Consider the following 23,589-nt stretch of genomic DNA (forward strand, 5'->3'; position numbering starts at 1 on the left):
AGACATATTTGTTTACATTTATCCAATTGCGGTTTAGTTATATGTATAAACATCTGAAAATCTGTTGTATAAAGCAACAAAACCCGATGTTGGCCCAAAGAAATTCTTGCAATTTCTGTTCTTGTTGTTGTTGTTATTGTTGTTTACAAATGCGGTGACAGCCAGATCTGATCAAAAGTCAAATATTTTTGGCACGAATATTTTTATATGATAAGGAGGGGCTCTGAGTCGCTTGAAAGACATCATTCTTATAGAATGGCAACATGAAATAAGTTCTTTGGAATTTGTTATGCTCTGGCTTGAAGAAAATGGCTTTCATTAACATTTTTTATTAGTTCATAACTGATAAGCGCTTTTTAGCTGTCTTTTTATGGCCCAAAGCTACTTTATAACTGTATTAAAACTTTAAAGTGTTTTATAACGATGTTTCTGATTTCGCTAAGCTTAAATATACCTATTAAACACAATTTAAAGCTGAAAATAACTAAGAAAGGGTTAATAAATTAAGTGCGGAAGATAAATATCTTTAATAACACATAAAAGACGGAGAATAACTTCTATGCTTAGCAAAAGTCAAAACTACTTAATTTGCATGGGATTATCCCGATAGGAGTTACTATATGATATGATAGTTCGACTTTAATAAGATTTATGACGTAGTTCTTGAGTTATTGAGAAGGTATTCCTTTCTGAATTTGCTTAAGATAACATAAAAAGTATTCCCACTATTATATGTTTTATAATTCCTATAGGATTTTAATAAGATTAGCCCAATATAAGGAAATGCAGCGAGTAAAGGAGTCAAATTCTCAGATATCTCAAAAGAACATAAAAGCTGTTCCCACAAAAAGCAAATTAACTGCCAAATCTTCCAGTGAAGAACAATTTATATAAAAAGAGTAAGAACAAAACTGGGAACAGTTTTGTGCAAGGCAGCTTCGTTTGGTAGGGATTACACTGTACATATATATTTTTTTTTATGGGGTCGAAGATATTGCCTGCACATTTCGTGACAAGGGTATAAAAACTAAGAGGATCTTAATTGACTTGCCAACATTTTGGTTTATTTTTGCACCCAGTATATGCACACATACACACAGACACACACTCGCACTCATATATATCAAAGTGCATCAGCCGGCTTTGTCATTTGTTGCGCCTCTTCTTTATTTTGTGTTACACATTGTGGCCAGATTTCGCGGAACCGTAATCTCCCCTCCAGCCCCGCGCCGCCCTGCCCAGCAGAGTGACGAGCGTAAAGCTGAAGCAAAAGCTAAAGCTAAAGTAATGTGCATGCAAGGCCGTAATAATTCACAAAGCGCAATGCAATTTGGCATTTACATACACACACACACACACATACATACGTAAAGTAAAGTAACAGTTGCAAAAGAAAATAATTCTTTTTATATGTACATATATAAATTTTAATGTGTGTGCGTGTGTCTGCAAGTCATAAACTAGAAGCTGCTTCTCCTGCGCTGTCATGACAACAGCCGCAGCTCAACTTCCAAGCGGGGGGCTGCTCCTCTCTCGCATATGTTAATTATCTACCTTGGGCGATGTTATCACTGGGTTCGCTGCTCACTGATTCAATTAGTGGCTGCCATCTACACGCATCATTTATAAACTGACTTTTATTTAGTTAAGTTTATGTGGGACAGTAGCCGCAGTCAAGTGCATAGAATAGTGCACTCATTGTTGTTGCTACTGTTGTTGTTGTTGTTGTTGTTGTTGTTGCTGCCGTAATCGCATTAAAAGTCATTTAATCGAAAGCGAAAAGAGAGCGCGCTTACGTCGCGTGGGTGAGTGAGCGCGAGCGCGAACGCGAACGTTTGAGCTTTGAACTGCACTCACTCTATCATGCACGCCATTTCGCTCTTGCTCACTCTCTCACGGTCTGTCTCACACGCTCGCACACCTTGCGGCTGAGCTGGTAGCTCATAATTGAGATTTGTTGCACTCCGCCGTTGACTTTTATGCGCGCTTTTATTGTTTATTGTTTATTGTTTATGGCGCAACATGTTCAATTATAGTGGAAAATTGGATTTTGCTCTCCCGGCTGGCGAAGAGGGTCAGCGCGAAATGTGCCACGGCAAGAGACCAGCAGCAAGACAGATAGCCCGACAGGCAGACCGACAGCTCTGTACACTGCAATTGCTTGTCGCCTGGTGGAGAGGTGAAGGAGGAAGGGGGGCGGGGGAGGGGGAGGGGGTCCCCTCTCTCAAATGTCGCTTTGTCGCCAAAAGTTTTCCAATTGCTCGCATATAAATGAAAGTGACTTTGGTGCTTATCAATTGTAATTGTTGGCTGCCCTTGCCGCTATCCCAGCCCAAATTCCCCTTCCTTCCCCCCACCCTAGCCTGCCGCTTGGTCTAACCTAACCTAAAAGCTGCCAAATTCTGCGGGCAACAACAGGCGCCGCGTGTGTGTGTGTGTGTGTGTGTGTGTGTGTGTGTGTGTGTGTGTGTGTGTGTGTGTGTGGAGCACTTTCTGGCTTTTAATTACATTTATCTGGCAGCAAAACTTTGGCAGCGACTTTTACGCTTTCTGTTGCCGCCGTGTTCGTTATGTTTCCATACGCCTTACATCCCCCGGCTAGAGGAATACGCCGGAATAGTGTACATATTGTATTCGTTGATATTTTAGCTAAACATTTTTCTTTGTAACTAAAACTTTATTCGCCAAACCAGGCAGCATAACCTAAAATTGGTTAAAGGACTGGCATCAAATTTTAAATCAAATATTATGTTGGTTGCCCAGCAATTAAAACTTTTAAGAGTTTAGATTTTAGGAAACGGATTTGGATGGGAAGTTGACTTTTGAGTGGGCAATTTTGTTTTAGTGTTTCCTGTTTTTAAACACTTTTTAAATCTTATAAAATCGATGCAATAAATAAACATATTTATTTAAAGATATTTGTTCTCTTTTATCTCATGTATTTAAAAGTTGTTAAATTTTTAGATACAGTTTTAGTTACAAAAGGAAATGTATATACATTTGTTAAAGTTATAGTTGCAAAAGAAAATCTCCCCATATATCATCTATTACATTTAAAAATGTTATAAATTTTTCGAATTTCGAAATTTTATTTACTTTTTTGTTAATGTTTTAGACTTTTTACCTTCTATATCATGTATATATGAATGTATTTACAAATGGAACTTTCAGGATATTTATTTTATTGCAAATCTCTAGAACGAAAGTATGTGAAATTTGCCGAAGATCTTTGTAAATACATTTATGCAGATTTGAATTTTTGCTCGCTCTAAATATTTACATTTTATAATTCTCAACTTGTGCAGCGATCTGGCAGCTCCGAATTTTAGAACGCGTGCGTTAAGTTGGCTGCGCTTGAAAATATTGTAAAATGGGGCTGCATTATGGGATTTATAGATATAATACTTATTATAATCAGTTAAATAATAAATGCCATCTGATTGCTTGAAATCATTTACAGGGTATCTTTAACTTGTTGCCGCCCGTAAAAGTTGCAATTGATTGTGAAAAGCCTCTCAGTTATTTAACTTTTCTGATTCTGTCGCAATTCAATTAAATAAAAGCTGCACTTTTTTCTGGCTTTTTTTGCTGGTTGACAAATATAACATAACATTCGTTCAGCTGATATGGACTGAAAATGCGAATGCAAACGAACATCTGCCCAATGTCGAGGGGCTTAATCTGGCGTGAACACGTTTTAATGGCATAGTAATTGTTTATTCTGCGATAAGGCTGCGCATCCCGCAGACAACTAGACACACAACAATGACAACTTCATGAACACAAACCGAGATTATTTACGCAGTATATACATATATATATATATATATATATCGGGTACTAGGTAATAGGTGCACTGCTTTAGTTGTCTGCTTATAGAGCGTAGCTAAATGTGCTCTATTTTGATATATAAAAAGTTCGCAAATTAATTGCTAATTCAAGACTTGCTCTGGCTTGTAAGTTCCTAGGTTTTTGGCCTTTAGCAAATTTTAATTATAGCAAAATTTATAAATATCGAAGACCTTTTGGCATTAGCTATTTTAGTTTTTATAGTTTTAGTTTTTTTTTTTTTTTTTTTTAGTTTTTCTTTAAGAATTCAACTTTTAAATTCTCACTACAAAGAACAAATGTATCTTTAGTTAGAAAAAATGATAAAATTCTTATATTAAATACACTTTTATTCATCTCAGCTTATGCCACAAATTTGAATTATAGCGTATTTATATACATCGGAGATTTCTAAGCATTAGCTATCAAAGTTAGTCTTATGACAAAAATTAAGTTTTATTTCACCTTAATCATTTTAAAATTCTTTTTCTAATTCACTTTAATTGCATCTCATCTTATGCCATAAATTTCACTTCTAGAAAATTGATCAATTTTGGGTTTTTCAATTCTCACTTCGGTTGAAAAATGTATCTTTAGCTAGAAAAAATCATATAAACCCTACTTCTTCTTCACTTTGATGACATTTAATTATATGGCACAAATTTTAATTATAGAAAATGTATGCCTTTTAGGCATTAGCTAAAGAATACCTTAGCTTGTGGCTTTAAATTTCTTAGTTTCTCACTTCGCTAAAAAATGTATCTGCAACTGAAAAAACTAATAAAATGCTCATATCAAATAGACTTTTATTCCACGTCAGCTTATGCCGCAAATTTAAATTAAAGAAAACTAAATTTAAATATAAAACATTTATGAAAATAAAGGTAGCCTTAGCTTGTGGGCCAAGTAAGAGTTTTTTATCAAAGGAAAAATTCTTTTAATTTACAAATGTATCCTTAGCTAAAAGAAAATCACACAATTCTTTTATGACACCCAACTGAAATTGAATTATACAAAACTTATGCCGTCGAGGCATTAGCTAATTATAATTAGCTGCATTAGCTTATGGCTTTTAATTGCTCACTTCGCAAAACAACGTATCTTTAGCTGGAAAAACGTATACAATTGCCATATCAAATAGACTTCTATGATACCCTATCTAATGCCAAAAGTAGCTCTATTTGGCCTGCACTTCCCATAAGCTTTCTCTTCGAAGATTTCGAGTACATTTCACATGATAAGAAAATAGTTAAACTCATGTGCTATCTTTTCAAAAAAACTCTTTGCATGATTCTTATCTAAATGTTCTGTTTGACCTGAGTTTTGGTTGGTTTTCTAATATTATTCATACGCAAAGAAACCTTAAGTTGATCTCGTTCTCGATGCCAACAGACATGGCAAATAATGAATCATGCCATAATTCCAATTAATTTATGCCATGTTTGCATTAACCGAGCCAGAACCGAACAACCCGCAGCCCCCCCCCTCTACCTCCCCCTCCCCTCTTGGCCCCTTTTCCGTTTGATATTTGCAAACCTGTTGCATTTTCCGCATTGACGTCAAGACGTCGTGAGCTGACTCTATAAAAGGTCAGCTCTGGCTTGGTGCACTTCCTCTTATTGGAATTGCGAGTGTCTTATTGGACTTATCTCTCCACAGCGATAGCCTTTGCTCACGAGCTATTTTTTGATATTCTTACGTACTTGACTTTATATCTTTTTTCGCTTTGCTACACTTTTCGTGGTCGTTGACAATCTTTTAGGCTCAGCCACGCCCCCTTCCCGCGCACAGCCCCCGGATGACATCAGGCAATCCAATGGGAATGCGTGTGTGTGTGTGTCTGACAGAAGCGACACTTTATTTTATTTTGTTGATTAATCTTATCGGCAAGTTGGAGCTGCGCTGCCTCTAAATTATTACCTTTACCTTCATTTGATTTTATGTGCGTTCTGTGCTGAGTGCCAACGAATACCTTTCGAGTGTATCCAAAGTGCCGGTCACTTAACTCGGTCGGATTCGGTAGCTGGGCAAATGCCATTTGGCCAAATGAGCTCATGTTGGGGCCGATTTTGGGGCTTGGGTCGTGTGTCGGTCGTATTTATGACGCTGATTACTTTTATCTAATTGCAAGAAACTAAATAAACAGTCAATTAATTGCAATCGAACACTAAATATTTTCCCAGTGCGTATTTATATGTGCGTGTAAATAATTGTTAAATAGTAAACAAAGCCGTCGTAAATTTGTGAGCACCCGCATAAAGGTTAAAATTAACACCTTCATCAAAATGTCAATGAGCAAATAATCCCCCCACAAAACAGATGTGCCAAATGGCAGTTTAACTTATTCGTATATATACATATATATATATATATTTTGCCCACTTCGGATTACGTATGGAGGCGCCCCCGAGTGCTTATAGTGAGGCCGACCCCAGCAATACCCAAAATTTTGATGAGTCAAACGGCAGATAAAAACAGAAACAGAAAAAAGTGAATTAAAAGCAAAAAAAACAAAAATAAAAATAAAAAATAATAAGCATTAATATTTTAAAACAACAACAACAACAACTGGAAAATAATCATAAACTAGCCAAGCTCTTAAAGTACAGTTAGCGTAAATGCAGAGTGTCGTAAACGTAAAATGGTGAAAATGCTCGACCTGGACCGTCACGCTGAGTGCCCACTGTGGGCGGCATTGGCCTCCTCCGATGTGCCCTGGACGGGCATGCATTATGCGTGCCTCAATGTCCTCAGCATTTACTGCAAAGTATTCGATAGGAAAGAAATTTACGATCTCATTGTAAGGTAAGCGACCGCGTCGTTCAAAAAGCTGCCGCTAGATGGCGCCGCGTCACGAGCTTGCGCTGGCGCTGCCAGCAGGCAGCGGCAATAAAGTGTACTACGCAACGCTTTATTTTTGAAATTTCGCTTCGAATTTTTTAAATCAAAATTATAATTTAAATGAAATGTGAATGAATAATAGATTGGAATAATATCTGTATTTATAGATTGTATTTCTTAACAAATGAAAAATTAATAGATAATTGATAGGAATTATATCTATATTATTGTTTTGCATTTTTCTCTGGTTATCGGAATGCTTCGGTCTTGCAAAGCAATTCGAAAATCTGTAGGCTTCTGTATTTCACTTTAAATCATATGATAAACTGTAGTTCTCATGATTTCTATGAACCATTTTCATTAGGTTTTCACAAGTTCCACATTCAAAAGTAGTCGTAAATCGTATAATTTATCAAAACTATTATCTAAAAAGGCATTAGAAATTATTTCTTCTATATTTGAGCAATTGGATCTAATGAAAATTTAAATTTAAGGCAATATCAAAAATATTTTCTAAAAAATAGTATAAAAAATAAAAATTAGGAGGAAAACTAAAAAGGCGATTAAATTCCAAAATTAAATTATGAACAATTTGAACTAATGAAAATGAAGTTTATATTGATTAAATATTGAAATATAAAATTCAAAGTTCGAAGGCAATAAAAATACCCATTCAAATAAACTAACAAACAATTTAAGTTGATGGAAATTTTAATTAAAGAAATCAAAAATATTCACGGAAAAAAAAATAAAAATAAATAAAAAGAAAGTTTAATTATAAAGCGGTACAGAAGACAATTCTAATTTATAAACAATTTAAGTTTATATTCAAATTTATAATTAAAACAATATCAAATATGTTGTCTAAAAAAATAGTACTTCTTTTTAGGCGATAAAATGGCAAATTTTAATTTACTAACAATTTGAGCTTATGGAAACTTAAATTTCCAAGAAAATACTCAAATTTTCTTTGGTATTCATGGTCTGTTCGCTTCTTCTTTGCAGAAAAACTTGCCAATCCTGCAAGTGTCCGCGCGAGGCGCACGCCATTTACCAGCAACAGACGACCAATGTGCACGAGCGGCTGGGCTTCAAGGTGGTCTCGCCGGCGGATTCGGGCGTGGAGCCCCGAGATTTGGGCTATACGTGGGTGCCGCCGGGCGTGCGCGCCTCGTCCCGGGTGAATCGCTACTTTGACCAGCTGCCCGACGAGAAGGTGCCGCGGCTGGGCAGCGAGGGAGCACGCCTGCGCGAGCAGCAGATCTCGTACCAGCTGCCCAAGCAGGATCTGTCGCTGGAGCACTGCAAGCATCTGGAGGTGCAGCACGAGGCCTCCTTCGAGGACTTTGTGACGGCGCGCAACGAAATCGCATTAGACATAGGTGGGTGAATCTGAGAAGAGCTAAAGACTCCGATATTAACTCTCTGATATGCAGCCTACATCAAGGATGCACCTTACGATGAGCACTGTGCGCACTGTGATAACGAGATTGCAGCCGGCGATTTGATTGTGGCCGCGCCCAAGTTCGTCGAGAGCGTCATGTGGCACCCCAAGTGCTTCACCTGCAGCACCTGCAACGAGCTGCTCGTGGATCTCACCTACTGTGTTCACGATGACAAGGTCTACTGTGAGCGCCATTATGCGGAAATGCTGAAACCCCGCTGCACGGGCTGTGATGAGGTGAGTCTCTTTCATCACCAAATTGCACACACACACACACACACACACACACACGCACACAGGCACACATTCGTCTCGTTGTCAAATGCTTAGCACACTTTCAGGCGGTCCTTTTAATTGTTCTGGTTTCTAATTGGCGCTCGGGCTATGTCATCTAGTTTTCGCGGTCTACGCTTTTATGGCCTGTCGCACGCATTCACCTTTAATGACAGAGGTGTGTCCAGCCGAATCCCGTGCAGGGTCGGGTCTCCTACCTATTCTCATTGAACCTCATATCTTTTGCCCAACGATAAGTCAGCCAATGCAACTATTGGCCATTACCTGGGCCAGTTGACAGTTCAATTGTGGCATTGTCTGTTGACGTGTTGACATCGTGCGTACGGCAAGAGTTTTCTAAATTCGAAAGTAAGTGCAAGCAGTTCGGTGCAAAGTGAGCAAATCGTTCAGGCCTTAAGAAAAATTTTAAAAAAATTGTCGAACAGTGTGTCTATTCGAAAACTTAAGAATTTACATGATTTGCCTATGTAAATGCTGCAAATGTTAAACTGATGTTAAAAGCGTGTTAATAACAGAATGTTGGTCGTTTATGCTAGGCTTAAACTATTTTGAATTCTAAAAACGCAGCAATTTTCAAAGGTTATCTTAGTTTGAACTTTGTTTTCTTAATGTTTTTTCTTAAGACTTCTTGAAATATCAAAGTGAAATGCAGCAGAGCTCGCAGTTTGAGGGGGGCGCTTTTAATTTAGTCTTTGTGGAATATAATCATAAATATGTTGCCACAATCAGCAATATATTCATATAATTTAAAGATTTTGTTGAAATATCTATAATCAAATTTACATTCTTCATTCTTTCTGCTCAATTAGAGACATGTTTGGTGAACTAATTTTCACCAAATGTTAATCAATTTTGAGCTAAATTATAGTTTAATTGAATTTTGTGCATATTAAAAGTATTGAACATTTTTTAACATATTTTTCCTCAAAACGTTTATTGTATTGCATCAAAAATGGCATACATTTTTATGTTAGAAAATATATTCCAACTCAGATAGTTTTTCTAGTTTGGCAGAAATATTTTCTGTGATCACTTTTTGCAGTGTATTTGCAAATGAATCACAAAACAATTTATTTTTTAATTACTTTAGTTCATATTTTAACGATTTTATATTCTTAAGACAGCCTTTTTTGGTGTCTAGAAATAATTATAATAATAATGTTTGTTTTTCCGAGAATTTTCTCAAGAATTGTAAATTCGTGTCCTTGTCATTTGCGCGAACATCTTTTGATAATATTTCAGTTTTAGCGAACTTCGTGCTAAACAGCTGTTAGCTTCAATATAAGTTCTATATTTCTGTGCTCTGGCCCCCATTAAAACCCATTCGTTTGCCATTGAAACTAATAAATATATGGCATATGGTTCTGCCACACCCTCTTCTTGGGTGCTCTGTCGGGCAATTTTGCTATGATTTTCTTGCGGCTGTCGCACACTTTCGCTTTCGACACAAACAAATACAAACGAACAAACAGGCGACCCATTTATTTTTGGCACATTATCTCGATATTTATGAGAAAAACAAATAGAAAGTTGATGAAAATAGAAATTTTGTTTGTTTTACTTCTCTTCTTCTGATACATATGCTGAAAGGCAACGATTAGTGTATCGTTTAATGCGATTAAAATAAATAATGTATGTATAAAATAATCGAATATAGCTCGAACCGGTTCGAACCTGGTTTGACAAACCAAGGTTTGAATCAAACAGATTCAAATGGGGTTTGATTAACTAAGCTTTGAACTAGAATGAATCAAACCTTGTTCGACAAATTAAGGTTTAAACCTAACTAGTGCAAATCCGGCTTGATAAACCAAGGTGTAAAGCAAGAATATTCAAACCCGGTTCCACAAATGAAGGTTCGAATCAAACTGGTTCAAATCCGGTTCGACAAATAAATGTTTTTAACCAAACTGATTGAAATCTGGTTTGTCAAACTAAAGTTTGAACCAAAAATATTTAAAAGTGGTTCAACAAATTAAGGTTTGAACTAAACTGGTTAAAATCCAGTTCGACAAATGAGGTTTTCCAGTAAGAAACTGGTTTTATGTATGTGAAAAAGCAGTTGGACGAATCGCAGCTAGATGCATTTATTTGGTTCGAACCATGAACAAATTGTTGTTCGTTTTGCAGCCCTGGTTGGCAATGTTGTTGTTGTTGTTGCCACACAAATTTATGGCAGCTGCGTGGCAACTGCAGCACTCGCCGCGACATTGGCCATGCCGCAAATGGCGAAGGTCGCCCGCCGCACAAAAGTATTAAAAAACATAAATAGCCAAAATGAAAAGCGTAACGAAACAAATGCGAAAACGCTGGGAAAACAAAAACGCAAAATGTGAAACAAATATTCCTCTATAAAAATACATATATATATATATATGTTCGAGTGTGTGTGAGTGTATTTGTGAGTGTATTCATTGGTGCTGGCGTTTCGAAAAATCACTCGCCATTTACATGGCGCGCTGATTAGAAACCGCGCGCGGTTCCGTTCGCCAATTCCGATTGCCAATTTCGTTGCCAAAAAAAGAAGCCTCCGTTTGCCACGCCCCGTTTCGTCAATTAGCGCCTCTGCTCGTTTGTCTTTTTTGATTGTTGTGCTTGCGATTCATTCGCTTGGCCGTGTGAATCACACCTCAGTCGTGTCGGCCCTTAGTCCCGGCCGCATTAATCAGTTGCAAGACGATCGATTAACTGGCAACAACTGCAGCTCGGCGCCGCCCTCAGCTGCCCTCCGGCTGGCAAAAGTGAAAAGTATATATATATATAATAAATATTCAAGCAGAAATTCAAAGAAAATTAAGCGAAAATTTAAATATATGCGAAATTTTCTTGAGACAACAAGTTTTCGACAAATTTTCGCGTGGCATAAAATTTTAATTGAATTACCTAATCACCGAGTGAGTGTTTCCGAGTGCTTCGAGTGCTTGTGAGTGAGTCTGTGAGTGCGTGGTGAATTTTATATAACACACACACGCACACACACACACAGACACGGACACACATAGACAAGGCATTGCATTGCTGGGATAGACTCTTTGGACGCTCGGCGCATTACGCAAGCGAACGCGAATGGCTGCGGACGAGGCGTTCGCCGGCTTTGGGGAGCTGATCTTCTCCCTGCTGATTGGCTATTTGGGCGCTTTGGAGTTTGCCTTTGTGGCGCGTCATCTGTATCACTGGACGTGCCGGCATCCGGATGGCAGCAATGAGCTGATCGATGCCGCCGCCGATGCCGAGGAGCTGCCGCGTCTGCGCGAGCGCCTGGACAAGGAGCTGGCAGAGGCAGCGGCACGTGAGGCAGCCGCCGGCGGCCAGAATGCCATGCAGGATGGCGTCGTCTACAGCAACGGCTTTCGCGTGGACAAACGCGAGGCATTAGCCACGGAGCTGGAGCGTCAGCGGCGCATCGAGGAGGAGACGCGCCAACAGCTGGCGGAGGCGGAGCACAAATTGGCCGAGGAGCGCGGCAAAGCCGAGGCGAGCCGAGCCGAGGCGGAGGAGAACGCACGAAGATTGTTGGAGGCGGAAAAGCAGCGCGAAGAAAGCGAAAGGAAACGCGATCAGGAAGAACAAGAGCGCGAGAATGAAAGAAAACTAATTGAGGCCGAAAAGCAACGCGAAGCAGCGCAGCGAGAAAGCGAGGAAAATGAAAGAAAATTGCAAGAGGCTGAAAGGGAAAGAGAGGAAAATGAAAGAAGGGAAAACGAAAGAAAATTGCAAGAGGCTGAAAGCGAAAGAAAGCAAAATGAAAGGAAATTGCAAGAGATCGAACGCGAACGTGAGGAAAATGAAAGAAGGCTGCAAGAGGCTGAAAGCGAACGCGAGGAAAATGAAAGAAAATTGAGAGAAGCAGAAAAACAGCGTGAACTGGACGAAGGTGCAAGAGAACGCAAAGAAGCAGAAGAACAGCGCGAGCGAGAGGAGAATGAAAGAAAACTCGAGGAAGCAGAAGAAGAGCGACAGGCAGCACAGCGGAAAATAGAAGAGGAAGAGTCTCAGTCACAGGCAGAGCGCCTGCTGCTCGACCTGGATGCCGAGCAGGCGCAGCGGGACGAGGAAATTGTGGAGCGTCTGCTGGCCGCCGAGCGGGAGCGCAAGCTGAGCGCGACCGAGAGCGAGCTGGAGGAGGAGGCGCTCGTGCTGGAGCAGTCCCGGCGCCTGGCGTCGAGCCAAGTGGGCATGGAAAGGAAACAAAAGTCGATTGAGGAGAATGCGCGACTCTTCATGGAGGCCGAGGAGGAGATGGTGATGCTGCAGCAGCGCATGCTGCAGGCGGCGCAGGAGCAGGAGGATGCCGAATATGCTGGCATGGTGCCGGTTGTGGAGGAGCCGTGCGTAAAGAAAATAATGCCGCCCAGATTCGAGGAGCCAACAATCGAGGAGCCGCTGATCGTGCAACGGGTCAAGACGCAGTTTGGTCAAACGGGCGCCGGCAGCGAGGAGCCCTACGTCCGCTCCAAGACGCTCACGTTTCCGGGCGTATCCGATGAGGGCTCCTCCGTGGAGCCCGATTCCAGCCAACAGTCCTCCTTCAGCACGCAAGTCTCCGAGGATCGTTCGCGCCAGATGACGGAGGAGGAACGCCAGGAGCCCGAGGGCGAGGACTATGTGCCCGATGTCCAGTACACCGAGGATTACTTGCGCTCCCTGGATGGCATCAAGAGTCGGCCCCTAATGCGCGAGGATGGTTCGGGTCGGAGACGCGCCTTTAAGAAGCGCAGATCAAGCGGCAGTTCGAATTCATCGCGTGACTCACGCGCCTCACGCGACGAGGAGCTGAAAATGTTCACCTCGTTGGAAGAGGAGGAGCTGAAGCACGGCGAGAAGGCGGACTACAATCCCATCAATTACAGCTCAGAGCCGGCGCTGCGCGTCAAATCCCATCACAGACGCCACAAACGGAGTCCAGCCAAGGATGTGAAGCCGGCGACCGATCCGAGCGGCTCGCTGGAAATGCTTGGCGAGGAGGGCTCAAATCCCTGGGGTGAGCTGTTGCCCGAACCCTATAAGAACACGGAGTTTTGGAAGCGCGAGAAGGCCCTGTCCATTGACGAGGAGGAGCTCGATCTGGAGAGGCGCGCCTCGGGCGAAGAGGTGCCGGACGAGGCGCAAATCACGCCCAAAGAGTCTTCCTTCGAGCACGCGACGGACGAACAAAACGCGCTGGCGGCCAACGCACTGCTGCAGCAGCGCTCCAAGGAGCAACTGGTAAGTGGCGAATGAAGCAGCATCAAGGATCCATTTCAAATAATCCCCAATTGCCACACCAGGACAGGGACAAGGCGAAGGCCGCGAAAGTCACGGAGCTCGAGCTGGAGTCGGAGCCCGGCGGCAGCAACATTAAATCCAATGTAAGTGCTTCTGGCTTTGGTTAACCCCAACCGCACGCACACCTGGCCCTAATCCTCAGCTGCTTTAACCGCTTTCCATTTGCCTTTCATATATGCCTCTGCTTTCGCTTCCCGCTTTGCCTCCGCAGCTGCAAACCTCTCAGGCAACAGAGGAGCAGTCGCGAGGCGGCTCGCCCAGCTTACGTCGCAGTCCGCGCATCGATGAAATGGATCACTATGAGGAGCGCTGGCGCGAATCCGAGGCAGCCGGCCACACGGCCAGCCAGTCGCCGCCGCCCAGCATCGCTGTGCATCAGCCGGATACGGCGCCCTGGCGGGATCAATACGGTCTGCTCATGGAGGGAATCAGCGATTTCTATGATTTTACGGCATCTGTGAATCCGTCGCGTTCGCGCTCCACATCACGCAATCCCTCGCCGCAGCCCAAGAACGTCGCCCACCGCATGGACGTGGACGAGGCGCACACCCTGGAGGTCTACGATGATAGCCAGGAGGGCCTAATCGCCGGCGAACTGAACTGCGAGCTCGTGCTGCAAATGCTGGAGGCAACCATCTCCAATGAAGCCGAGCAGCAGCTGCAGCTGCAGAATGTCGCCGACGATCTACAGAATGGCAGCAACCAGGTGCTGTCCATGGTCTACGAGACGCCGCCGCAAGCCAGCGAGGAGCAGGAGCAGGAGCAGCTGGCAACCAATGGCTATGCCGAGGCTCATCCGGAAGTCGACCTGCCGCAGCCTGTTATCGAAATCAATGACATGGCCGAGGCAGCCATCGACAGCCCGGAGCCGATGCCCACACGCGAGGAGATGCGTCTCTTTGTGGAGACAATGCGTGCCGAACGCGCCAATTCGCGGGATCGTTCCCCGTCCCGCTCCCGTTCCCGCTCGCCGCTGCCCACAGCCGATAATATTGCACGCAGCCTGGAGTCGCGCAGACAGAAGCGCATCCGGCACAACGACGACATACGCGAGCAGCTCAGGGAAGAGCAGGCAGCAGTCTCTCCTCCTCCAGTCATTGCGCTCAGTCCGCCGCCCCTACCCACCATCTCGATTGATGTGGCGGAGGAGCCCGAGAGGGAGCAGCAGCAGGAGCCGGAGGATACGCCCGAGTCGATGGCCCGGCTGTTCGAGCAGCTGCGTCTGAATCGCTGTCGCTCGCACTCCCGCTCCCGTTCCCGATCCCCCTTGCCCAGTGCCGCCAATCTGGAGCACAGCCTGCAAAACCGTCGCGAAAAGCTGATAGCCCAAAACGATGCCTTCTTCGAGCAGCTGCAGCAGCGGGCGACAACACCGGAACCGGAGTCTCCGACCGGTCGGGATATGCGTTCGCTGTCGCCCTCGCGTTCGCGCTCCGTGTCGCCCAGCGATGAGCAGGACTTTCATCTTCTGCTCAACCTGGAGGGTGCCGAGAACCGAACTCTGCGTCAGCACAGCGCTGAGCTGGAGCAGATGCTGGCCAACAGCGCCAAGCAGCGTGACCTCGACCTGGAGGCGCTGCAAAAGCTAAAACATGCCAGCGAGGAGGTCGAGCTGCGCGTGGACGAATCGGAATACCCTTACGACTACGAGCGCAGCTTCTCGGAGGCGGTGCGCGATCTGAAGGATGAGCTCAACGTCAGCGGCTTCAAGAGGTCGACCTATGTGGGCGAATCCGTGGACCTGGGCAGCGAGCTTGAGCCGAACTTCAAGTTTCAGCGCTCGCGTACACCCTCGCCCTCGTCCTCGCCCTCGTTGGAGCTGTCCGCGGCCCGGGAGCAGGCGGCAGCGCAGCGTGAGATGCAGTCGGCCATTCTGGAGTCGCTGATCAGCGCCAGCGGCGTGGAGAACGAGAAGCGTCTGGGCGCCAAGCCCAAGACGAACGAGTACAGCGAGCGCAGCTTCTCCGAGGAGCTCAAGGATACGCAGCGCATGCAGGAGGAAGCGCTGTCCGGGCGCTTCAAGCGCTCCACCTACGTGGGCGAATCCCTCGATCTGGGCATAGCCCCGCAGCTGGACGATCTACGGCATCGCACGGCCGAGTTTCAGCGTTCGCGCAGCCAGAGTCGTTCCCCCAGCCGGGACGAGCAGGAGGCGCCTGGCCTGCGGAATATCGATGCCGAGGCGGCCAAGCGGGAGCAACAGGATCAGTTGCTGGATCAGCTGGCCGCCGCCAGCGTCAACTTTCAGAACTTTTCACGATATTTGAATACGGATTTTCTGGATAGCGAGCGACGCGCCTCGGACTCGGCCATTATGCAATTGGATCCGTTTGCGGATCTGGAGCCGGAGGAGTATCATCATTTCAGGCGCTACTCGCTGGCGCAGGAGCAGCCCGTCGAGGAGTATCCCAGCGATGAGTGCGTCTATATATCGCAGATCGAAGTGCGTTCGCTGACGGGCAAAAGAACCTGGCTAAAGGAGGATTTCTATACGCACGACCTGGCCAGCCTTGAGCTGGACTTTGACGAAAGTAGCGAATCGTTTGAGAGTTCAGGCAAGCAGCCAACGGAGGAGGGCTCCTGGGCACGCGCCGTGCTCGCCGCCGAGGCGGAGGCGGCGGAGTTTGACGAGACGAGCGCCATTTACAAGTTTGACATTTGCGGCGAGCAGCTGGGCAACGAGGATGCCTACAGCAGCAACGACAGCGAGGACGAACGACAGACGGTGGTCGGAATGGATGACGACGACGACGACGACGAATACGAATTTGAGCTGGACGAGGGCATCTCGGACAACAATGAGCGCACACAGCCGACGGATGAATCCCATCACGATACGTCCGAGTGCGAGGAGGCCGAGCGTAATGCGGATCGCTATGCGAATCGCGGTGCCAACGACTGGGAGGAAGTGGACAATGTGGAGGATTTCGGTGACTACAGCCTGGACGACGGGGCTGTGGGCGGCGGCGCCTACTCCGATCCGGATTCCTTTATAGAGCAAATCTACAACGATGCCGTCAAGAATCGCAAGCAGAGCGGCATTCTCAGGGAATTCGAGACGATGGTCCAGGAGCAGCTGCCGGCGGAAGGTGCCGACCAAAGCGAATCGGACAAGGAGAAATCCGGCTCGGACAGCGAACGCTATGCGCTGTGGGCCAAGACCCGGGCGCTGGACAGATCCGAAGACAGCACGAGCAGCAGACACAGAGACATAGACATCTCGCTGGGACTGCTCGAGGGCGAGCGCCGGGACACCGAGATGCGTTACCTGGGCGATGCCCAGGTGGCGGCACGCCAATCCGCGCGCCTGCGCACGCGCTACGGCTACAGCCCCAAGCTGCAAGCGGGCGTTGTGGAGGATGACATCGAGGTGGACCTCAATTACAAGCCCAAGCGGGAGTACAATTGGCGCAAGAACTTCAAGCTGGACGACACTGAGGAGGAGCAGGCAGCTGCTGTAGTTGAGCCACAGCCAGGCGAGGATCAGTTGGAATTGGTGGAGCTGCAGGAAGAGGAACTGGATCTTTACGAAGTCGCGCCAAGCGGAGAACTGGACTTGCGTCGTTATAGCCTCGGCGGCGAGAGCATCACCCTGTTCAGTCGCAGTCCGGAGCGCGAGTTGTTGTCGGTTGTGGCAGAGGAAACCTTGCCAGAGCAGGAGAGTGGAGTGGACAGACACGTGGAAGTCACAGCTGTTGGAGAAGTAGAAGCAACGCTCAGCGAGAAGCCCAAAAAGAAGAAGAGCAAGAAAAAGACGCGCAAGGGCTCCAAAACGGAGGAGGAACTGCGCGACGACAACGACTCCGACAACCAGGAATACAAACGACGTCCCTCCGCGACCAGAGACGATGCCGAGCACTCAACAGAGACGTTGACCAAAGTTCGCAAAGTGCGCTCGCGACGCAGCTCCAAGAGCAGCTCCGCCAATGAGGATGCTAACGGAGCGCTCTTCTCGCCGCGCAACAGCGTCGGGCTCTTGCCGGAGGCTGCGCTGGAGGGCATTGCCGAGCTCGAGGCGCCGGATGAAGGCGCACTCAAAAAGAAAACCAAGAAGCGCAAGAAGTCAACCAAGGAGCAGGCCAAGGAGCTGCCCACCGAGCCGGACATCGATGTGGCCCTGGCCGAGGCGCTGGCCAAGATTGCGCCCGTTACGCTGTCGGCTTCCACGAATCTAACGCCAGCCTCGACGCAGCAGAATCTCCTGGCCAGTTTAAGTGCCGGGCACAGCTTGTGCCTCACGCCCGCCTCATCCATCGAGGAGCCGTCCAGCTCCGATCTGGCTGCGGCGACAGTTGCTCCTGCGGCGACTGCGACTGCGCCTGCTCGTTCCGTTGTGGACAGCTTTGACATACTCAAGGATGCCAATTTCTATCCGCTTTTCTAGCTAGCTAGCGCACATGCAACATATTTACCACGAATAATCTATACACTTACATTTGTTTTCGATTTCTATCTGTTTCTTATAGACATGTTCATAAGTCCACCACAAAAAAAAAAATAGCACACAAACGCTGTACAAAAAACAATGCACGACTATTTTGCACCCAGTTCCAGTACCAGTTCCAGTTCCAGTTCCGGTTCCAGTACCAGTACCAGTTCCAGCACCCACTCCGCCAGACTGAGGGTAGCCGAATCATGTATTATACTAACGACCAGACCCAGAAACACGCACGAACGATCTATAAATCGAATGAGAGCTCAATTTAATTGTTAATTATTTATTATGATTTCAATTGATTCTTATCTAGCTTATCGCACAATAAACATATGAATATATACATATGTATATATAATTGAATATAGTCTGTAATCGGTTCATTCAGAAACTGCATCTGACGCAACGCTCGACCCGGCGCAACAGCTGCTAAAAATATTTCCCATCTATTTGTATCTCGGCGTGTTTTCTCCTCGATTCTCAATTCTCAATTCTCGATTCTGCCAAAAAACAAATGCCCTAGCATTGAGATCACTTTGTTCAACAAATGCATGCGCCAAGTGCACTGACATTCAGCCACAGACAATTGGCCATATAATATACATATAGTCTATATGGCATATATATATGTGTACTTTATATATTTGCCCCATTTCGCATTTGGCTCATTTCGGTCGGGTGATGTCATCGATTTGAGTTCCGAGGCATTTCACATAAGTCATTTGATGGTTCTTATTTTAATGCTCCTGTCAACCAATCCAAATATACTTAAACTGTCATGTCTCGGGCCACTTTTAAAGTAGCCATAATACGAGTGTATTTTAGTTATGCCGAAATGTCCATGAAGATATAATTACACTTTATTCTTATGTTTTGGCTTAGAATCAACCTTACTCTAAACAATAGCTATAAGCAAACTTGAGATTCGATCCTCGTTGTTCAGTTGACTCAGCGAATGAATCACTTAGACAAATATTTTATTTTAAGTTTATTATTTGATGATTTTATCTAACCAAGTCTCTTAAGTCTTTTATTTGTAATAGGTATACGCTAAAATTTAACTAAAACTCAAATGTTCCTAGCTTCATAAAACTCATAGCTGGGACTCGAACCAGTGTCCTTCTTATTTAGCTCACCTAATAATTCGCATTCTTAGGCAAATAATCTGCAGCTCTCTTAGTAATTGATGATATTTATGTCGAGTATCTTAATTAAGTTTCATTCTTATAATAAACCCAATGACGTTCACTTGGGACATAGTTCTTTTTTTCTAACCTTCTGCCGAGCAGGTCTCAATTTAGACAAATAATCGACCGAAGGGAAATATTCCTGTCTTTAAATCCAACATTTTTCTCTCAAATTTATACACCACAAAGTCTAACCCTTTTAAAGCTGCTTATCCCTGTTCGTTTTCTTCTTCAGCTTAAACTTTTTCTTATGCTTTTCCTGCATATTCAAAATCAGCTGGCGCCTAAAAGCATGCAACAGAATCGGAGAATCCCACAGCTAAAATATGAACTAAACTATTTTCTAGTATTTCCAATGAGGAGAAACCCCTTTGCTTTGATGAAAAGTATTCCGTTTCAATCAGCTTTAAGAAATCATCTTTTGTTTTGTCGCTGAAATAATGCTGTCAGCTCTCTTATGTCATATCCTTTGTCAAATTAGGCGTCGGCCAACAGTAAAAATGGTTTTTCACAAATTTCTGAAAAGAATTCTTTTCCAATTGAGTATGTTAAATGTGGCTGTACGTTTCGCGTTAAAATATTTATGACAACCAACAGGAAAGTGTGTCACTCGGGTGATTTGTTTAGCTCACTTTGCGGACACTTTGGTCTGGGGGGTCCCCTTTGCATTGTATTTGCCATTTGTTTTTATACCCTAAATCTACTTGAAATTGGCAGAAAGGGGCATAATGATTATGTGTTAATATATGTAACGGGTAGTAGAAGGCCGACCCCATAAAGTTTTTATATTTTTGATTAGGACGAGGAGCTCAGTTCAACCAGTTTAGTTCATTTTTTGTGAGTGTGTCTATCTTGGAGACTATTAAAGCTGGGACTTGCATTTGAAATCAATATATACTCTATAATACCATACCTAGCAAAAGTTAATGGGTCTTTAAGTATGAGGTTATGAGGTTAAGGAGTTTTTTGATATCTCTTTCCATTTTCATAATATCAAAAGTCGATTTTCAGAGATGATCCCTTAAGCATAACTCGAAGATTATGTGAACTAGACGCACCAAACTTAATGTGGAGGTGCTTTAAAAGCAAATGAAGATTAAAAGTATTTCACTTTTAAGATACCTCTCCCTATTCCTTAAAGGAATAGCAAAAAATGCGTATTCAAAAGGTAGAGCCTTGCGCTTATTGATTTAAGCTCTGCAAATTTCATAAGAATCGGACTATAAGCACCGAAGTTAATCAAGAATGTATTTTCCATACAAAATGGGGAGTTAAGGGAGGAAGATGGACAACAGCTGCAATAAGTTCGTGTAGATATGTTTATTTATTCATGTGTGTATAAAAGGAAGCTGTAATTTCTGTAACTGCAGCTTGACTCGGGACTCAGGGTATCCCACAGTCGTGCACACCCGACCGCAGCACTCCAAGCTGTTTGTTATTGCAATGAGCGCAGGGCCTTTGGGTTGTGTGTTCTGAAAAAAAGAATATACAAATATCCATTGCGTAATGGCATATGGATGTACGTACGTACCAAAAAAAAATAAAATAATGTATGGTATATCAACTACGTATGGTTCTCGTAGCACTCGGAAAAAACATGCGAAATACGTTGCCAAAAAGTCTTATTCAATAGTTTGTCTTTGACATGAATTCATTTTTCTCGTTGGGGGGCAAACATTTGGCGTACTTTAAAAGCTGGCGCATTTTATCATTTTATATTTTCGCTATGCTGGCACCCAAAATGACAGCCGGGTATATAAGATCTGTGTAAGAATTTGATTGAATGAGCTCTGCTTGAGAATTTGTAGGCAGCTCGGTCTCAGAGTTTATTTTTTTGAGAAATTCTGTTTGTTTTGGAAAATTCACTCGAAACTTTTGGCGAAAATGTGTATTTTTTTAGCTGTGCCAGCAAAAATGAAACACCTTTTCATTAAAACTTTTGTATTTGTATTTATTCAGCAACGCATTTATCATTTTCAATTTAATTTTTCATTTTATTTTGTTTTTTGCCACACTTTGCTTTTTATTGACGTGTATTTCTGTGTATTTGCCAGCCAAATAATTGATGATGTTTTGTGCCGCGTGCAATAATTGGCCAAATGTCATTTAATAGCTGATCTTCTATTTATATACGTTCATATTAAATGCAAATTAAGGCGAATTTAATAGCTGCTCGCTGAGTTTTTGTTTTTATATTATTTTCTATTTACCACAATAAACTTAAACTTGAACTCGTGGCCAGCATCCACTGAACGTTCCAGGCTGGGCGGGACGCGGACTTTTGCATTCGATCGAATGTATTTTTAAATATTGAATAAATAAAGACTCGTAGACATCGTTTCCATAAGTTGTCCATTTGGTGCCGCTCGGGTTGCGCTCAATAAATATGAAATTATACAAAAATATAATCTGGAAAATTTATAAATTTATGACCCAATTAACGCCTTCATGCCGCCGAATGTTGAACGCGAACACGCAAGCTTTTATCAAAGATTCGCGGATTGCATTTATTTATAGAGACAAGAATATATATATAAAAAAAAAAAAACAAATTAAAATTAAAATTAAACAAGATTGCATTTCACTCTGCTCCATTGCTCAGCGTCTGCTGCATTAATAGCAGCAATTATTTATACATATATATATATATATTTACAGTCTATATAGTATCTTAGTCTGTGCAGATGCACATGGATTCGACTCAGAAATGTAATCTAAAAATTCACACGTTAGTCGACATAAATGTGCAAATATTGCAGCTTTCGTTTATAATAAAACTACTTTTATGTTTTGTAAAATGCAAAAAAGAAAAGAAAGATAGAAAGAAAAATAAGCAGAAATACATAAAGACTAGAAGATACCCATCAGAAACAGATAAAGATAAGATCATAAAAAGATGCGCGACAAGAGGAGAAATTTGCTCGAAAAACAGGATTTCGATAACGATTTATATCGATTGCTTGGAATCGCGGCAAGTTATCGATTATTCGAAACACGCTCTTTTTGGCATTTATGTTTACTACTTTTAAAGACTAGAAGATACCCATTAGCCACAGATAATGATAAGATCATAAAAAGATGCTTTGCATTCAGCTTGAAATAGCCATTAAACTTATTCATAAGAAGCGACTGTGCTTCTTCGGCCCCCATCTTCATCTAGAATTTTAATTTTGAATAACTTGTATATAGCTTTTAAATATTTGCACATACAAACAATTAAGAGTGCTCTAGTCAGTAAAGCCCGACTTAAAAATGACTATAAAATGACAGATACTTCATCTGTATATACTATTCTACTAGGTATGTCAAGTTTGATGACTTTAGCTTCAAAACCTAAGAGATTTGCTCAAAAAACAGGATTTCGATAACGATTTTTATCGATTGCTTGGAAACGTAGCAAGTTATCGATAATCCGAAACACACTCTTTTTGGCATTTTCAATGGATTCATGGCATAAAAAGAAAATCTAGGCTAGAACATCTTCAGATGAATACATTTATATATTCAGTTGGCATACTATATAATCGATATACTGTCCGATACATATATTTAGCCCACATTTCTTCTGCCTGTTCTCATTTATAGGGTAAATTTTAAACTATCCAAAATAATCTTTAAACAAAAATTGTACCTTTTACAAGATTATTTTCCATGTTTCGGTTTAGTTTTGTGGCTGTGTTTTAGCTTTGCGACAGTCTTAAGACAACATTTTTGTTGGCATTCAAATTCGTGAACTGTTTTCTCGCCATTTCTAAACATTGCCAATTTTTCGTCGTTTTGTAATATTTCTGAATGCAAGAAATATTAACGTTTATAATTTTGTGCATATTTTGTTGTACTTGGCCTTGTCTGCGTCTGCAAATTAGCCGCTTTTCAAATGTCTCTGCCCAAAGCTATATGCCTAATAGAGATTTCGACTTGATGGGCAGCGCTATTTACCTTGGACATTTGCCCTTTCGGTGTCAAATTAATCCATCTGACAGCACTTGTCAGCTGTCAAATGCAGTTACAAATTGGGCTAGCATTGACAAGACAATTTGTTTTCATTAGCAATATTATTCCCTTTATTGTTAATATTTCTTTAATTATTTAGTAAATAATTATTTTAAATTTGTATTATTATGCATTTATATTATTATTATTATTGCTATCATTATTATTATTATTTTTTTTTAAATTAATATTCCATTAAAATTTCTATTAGTATTATTAATTTTATTATTGCTATGATAATTATTAATATAGTTATATAATTGCTTAATTAGTATTTAAATAATATTTTTAATTTAATTTTT

General features: G+C 42.7%; 1 protein-coding gene across 6 annotated transcripts in view; it reads left to right on the forward strand.

Annotated features, from left to right (window-relative positions):
• Window positions 1-23,589, forward strand: part of Lmpt (Limpet) — a 77,407-nt gene that overhangs the window by 37,866 nt on the left and 15,952 nt on the right. For 2 of the 6 annotated variants that reach the window (XM_064688377.1, XM_064688375.1), the window contains 2 exons: window positions 7,675-8,051; window positions 8,106-8,350. In XM_064688377.1, the coding sequence (XP_064544447.1) occupies window positions 7,675-8,051; window positions 8,106-8,350 (622 nt within the window). Of the gene's footprint in view, window positions 1-6,454; window positions 6,634-7,674; window positions 8,052-8,105; window positions 8,351-11,132; window positions 13,613-13,674; window positions 13,756-13,883; window positions 18,471-23,589 lie in introns of those variants that run through there. The other 4 variants (XM_064688378.1, XM_064688372.1, XM_064688374.1 and 1 more) reach the window with 4 other exon arrangements.

The sequence above is a fragment of the Drosophila montana genome, unplaced genomic scaffold, assembly GCF_035044405.1.
Source record: "Drosophila montana isolate Dmon_TW-CO22-7 unplaced genomic scaffold, ASM3504440v1 contig_3207_1, whole genome shotgun sequence".
Classification (NCBI taxonomy): domain Eukaryota; kingdom Metazoa; phylum Arthropoda; class Insecta; order Diptera; family Drosophilidae; genus Drosophila; species Drosophila montana.